The 4,310-nt window shown below is 39.5% G+C and overlaps 1 protein-coding gene across 1 annotated transcript in view; it reads left to right on the top strand.

The window, feature by feature from the left end:
• Positions 1-4,006: 4,006 nt before the first annotated feature.
• Positions 4,007-4,310, top strand: part of LOC107300248 (probable 2-oxoglutarate dehydrogenase E1 component DHKTD1, mitochondrial) — a 22,773-nt gene continuing 22,469 nt past the window's right edge. Inside the window, exon 1 of the mRNA XM_015829585.1 lies at positions 4,007-4,190. Within this exon, the coding sequence (XP_015685071.1) occupies positions 4,007-4,190 (184 nt within the window). The remainder of the gene's footprint in view (positions 4,191-4,310) is intronic.

Below are 4,310 nucleotides of genomic sequence, written 5' to 3'. Positions count from 1 at the left end.
AAATAGAAAGTTAAAAAAAAACACCAAATGCACAACCTACACTGCAATAATCTTGCAAAGAACAAAAACAAGTGTGAGCCCATAGACAAACAATAATACACCCACATCTGGAACCAAAATCAGATTTCAGAGCTCGAGATATATATAACTGTTTGGGGCTGGAGTATTTTTTCCAGAAACTGGAAAACTTGATGTGCAAAACTCCCTGGGAACATTGGCTTAAAATTCTTAATTAAATGAAATATTTTGTCAGTTAGGGGGCTCAGCTGTTTATAGTGTTCAATTTGAGGAGCAAAGCAGTGGTCTCACTGTCATTTGCAATTCTTGCTCTATAGTAATCCTATCACAAATGCAAACTAAATCATGTATTAATTTGGGGCATGAAGAAAATAATGAAAGTTTTTTTTTTCAATTAACTGTGCTGCGTGAAGCCTGGTTTGATTTTTCTGAGGCTCAATCTACAGTCTTAATTTGGCTACTGTGGTAAAGTCAACACCTGAATCTTGTTGTTGTTGTTGTTAGTGGCAAAGTCGTGTCCGACCCATTGCGACCCCATGGACAACGTTCCTCCAGGTCTTCCTGTCCTCTACTATCTTCTGGAGTCCATTTAAGCTCACGCCTGAATCTTGATTTAATGGTAAATACGTAAAACTACAAGTCTCATCCACACAGCGCTCTTAAGTTATAAAGGCTTGGCATCTTAACTGAAGTCAGCAAATCCGACTCTTTTGACAGATCAGTTATACAAACTATGACATAACATAGTAATAGTAGTAGTAGTAGTAGTAGTAGTAATAATAATAATAATAATAATAATAATAATAATAATAATAATAATAATAATAATAATAATAATAATAATAATAATAATAATAAAGTTGGAAGGGACCTTGGAGGTCAACTAGTCCAACCTCCTGCTCAGGCAGGAATACCATTTCAGACAAATGGCTGACCAGTCTCTTCTTAAAAACTTCAAGTATTGGAGCATTCACAACTTCTGGAGGCAAGTCGTTCCACTGATTAATTGTTCTGTCAGGAAATTTCTCCTTAGTTCTAGGTTGCTTCTCTCCTTGGTTAGTTTCCATCCGTTGCTTCTTGTCCTGCCTTCAGATGCTTTGGAGAATAGCATGTCTCCCTCTTCTTTGTGGCAGCCCCTGAGATATTGGAAGACTGCTATCATGTCCCCCCTCGTCCTTCTCTTCATTAGACTAGACATACCCAATTCCAGCAACCGTTCCTTATATGTTTTAGCCTCCAGTCCCCTGATCATCTTTGCATGAACATGACATTAAACATATCCATTGATGCAAATTCTGGATTAAGATCATACTTCATACTAAAACACAATAGGATTTGTTGATCATGTGACCCAGGACACAGCAATGGTCATAAGTATGAGTCAGTTGCCAAGTATCTGACTTTTGATCACATGATCATGGGGATGCTACAAAAGCCGTTAAGTGTGAAAAACGGTCATAAGTCCTCCTTTTTCCAGTGCCCTTGCAACTTTGAACCGTCAATAAATGAACTATTGTAAGTTGAGGAATACCTGTATGATATCATAACTGCAAAGGTGTTGCTTGGAGCAAGAAAATCTAGACCAGGGGTAGGCAACCTTGGCCCCTTCATGACTTGTGGACTTCAACTCCCAGAATTCCTGAGCCAGCATGGCTCAGCTTGGAAACTTCTCCCTTTTCCCTCAGCATGGCTGGCTCAGGAATTCTGGGAGTTGAAGTCCACGAGTCATAAAAAAGCCAAGGTTGCCTACCCCTGATCTAGATTCTTGAAATTGATCCCCAGCCAAGGGGTGTCTTTGATACAGACCCTCCCCCCTTCCCAGCTGAGCTGGATGCAAGTTGTGAGATACCATTGTGGGAAGAGGTTTCTAAGTATTTCTAGCAGGACTACCAGATTCTGTAACAGCTTTGTTCCCTAGGCCATCAGTCTGGTGAACTCGCAAGATTCGGTTTTTTTCGCCATGTATATATTTATACATCCAACCTAGACTGTGTTGTTTCTCTGGGCCACACACGTATGTGTGTGTGGGTATATGCATGATTTATTTATTTTTGTTATATTCATGCAGTGTATATTGGAGGTGGTTACCCTTTGAGAGCTGTATACAATGAAATCTCATTTTAATGTATGCTGATTAGTGTGCACATAAAGTGACAATGAAGTTGTTCTGTTCTATTCTATTTTCCAATATCTATTATGTTCTGTTCTATTTTCCAATATCTATTCTATTCTATTCTAGTCTAGTCTAGTCTAGTCTATTTTTAAAAAAAATCTATTCTATTCTATTCTATTTTCCAATATCTATTCTAGTCTAGTCTATTCTATTTTCCAATATCTATTCTATTCTATTCTATTTTCCAATATCTATTCTATTCTATTTTTCAATATCTATTCTATTCTAGTCTAGTGTATTTTCCAATATCTATTCTATTCTATTCTAGTCTATTCTATTCTATTTTCCAATATCTATTCTATTCTATTCTATTTTCCAATATCTATTCTATTCTAGTTTAGTCTAGTCTAGTCTATTTTTTAAAAAAATCTATTCTATTCTATTCTATTCTATTTTCCAATATCTATTCTATTCTATTCTAGTCTAGTCTATTTTCCAATATCTATTCTATTCTATTCTATTTTCCAATATCTATTCTATTCTATTCTATTTTTCAATATCTATTCTATTCTAGTCTAGTATATTTTCCAATATCTATTCTATTCTAGTCTAGTCTATTCTATTCTATTTTCCAATATCTATTCTATTCTATTCTATTTTCCAATATCTATTCTATTCTAGTTTAGTCTAGTCTAGTCTATTTTCCAATAGCTGGCGACCCCCAGGGGGAGAGCCTTATCTGTCGGAGCACCCACCCTCTGGAACGAGCTGCCCCCAGAGATCCGGGTGATTCCGGATCTCCCCTCCTTCCGCCGCGCCCTCAAGACTTGGTTGTTTCAGCGGGCAGGACTGGCCTAGGGGTATTTTAAATTGGTTTTAACTAAATTTTAGTAGAAGCGGCCTATTTAAATATTTATTTTTAATTATTCTTAAATTTTGTATATTGTATTTGTATCAAACTGTTTTTAAACTGGCTGTAAGCCGCCCTGAGTCCTCCGGGAGAAGGGCGGGGTATAAATATAATAAATCAAATCAAATCAAATTAAATCAATCTATTATATTCTATTCTATTTTCCAATATCTATTCTATTCTATTCTATTCTATTCTATTCTATTCTATTCTATTCTATTCTATTTTCCAATATCTATTCTAGTCTAGTCTATTTTCCAATATCTATTCTATTCTATTCTATTTTCCAATATCTATTATATTCTATTCTGTTTTCCAATATCTATTATATTCTAGTCTATTTTCCAATATCTATTCTATTCTATTCTATTTTCCAATATCTATTATATTCTATTCTGTTTTCCAATATCTATTATATTCTAGTCTATTTTCCAATATCTATTCTATTCTATTCTATTTTCCAATATCTATTATATTCTATTCTGTTTTCCAATATCTATTATATTCTAGTCTAGTCTAGTCTATTTTCCAATTTCTATTCTATTCTATTCTATTCTATTCTATTCTATTCTATTCTATTCTATTCTTAAAATTAGGATTAGGGATTCATTTAACAACTGTCTTGCTTAGCAACAGAAATATTGGGCTCCCTTGTGGTCAAGGGGTACCTGTACGTAAAAGGCAACATTTCTTGTGGGATAAGGCTGGTTGATCCAAATTGTTTGCAAACTTTATCGTGCACCCAAATGTTGCCTTTGCACGGTTTGCAATTCGCAACAGCAGACAAGAGGCGGCTCCGTCCACCGGGGCTGCCCACCCACCTGTAACATCCAGAGCCGCCGCCCCCCGTGGGCGTGTCCTCTCCCCCCCTCCTCTCCGGCTGCCCCAATCAGCACCGGGGGCGTTGTCGGGGGAGGCGGAGCCCCGCCGCTCTTGGCCCGGGACCAGGCGAGCGGCTGGAGGCGATGGCTGCTGTGCGCTGCTTGGCCGGGCTGCGCGGCGGGGCTGCTGCGGGCGGCTGGAGGCCGCTGCTGGCCCGCTGGCCCCGGGGCTACCACACCGAGCGCGGCGTCTACGGCTACAAGCCCAGCCGCCAGGCGGAGGAACCCGGCCGGGGCGCGGAGCGAGCGGAGCCCTGCCGGCGAGCAGGTGGGGGGCGCCCCGGAGAAGCGGGCTGGGGGTGGGTGGGCTGGCTGGCGGATGCGGGGCTTGCAGTCACTCCGAGGAGGAGGAGAGAGGGAAGGAAGGAAGGAAATGAGGAAGGAAGGA

This window comes from Protobothrops mucrosquamatus, unplaced genomic scaffold (assembly GCF_001527695.2).
Source record: "Protobothrops mucrosquamatus isolate PMUCROS unplaced genomic scaffold, P.Mucros_1.0 scaffold6470, whole genome shotgun sequence".
NCBI lineage: Eukaryota > Metazoa > Chordata > Lepidosauria > Squamata > Viperidae > Protobothrops > Protobothrops mucrosquamatus.
Note: the sequence above shows the minus strand (reverse complement) of the source record. Positions and strands in the feature narration are given on the sequence as shown.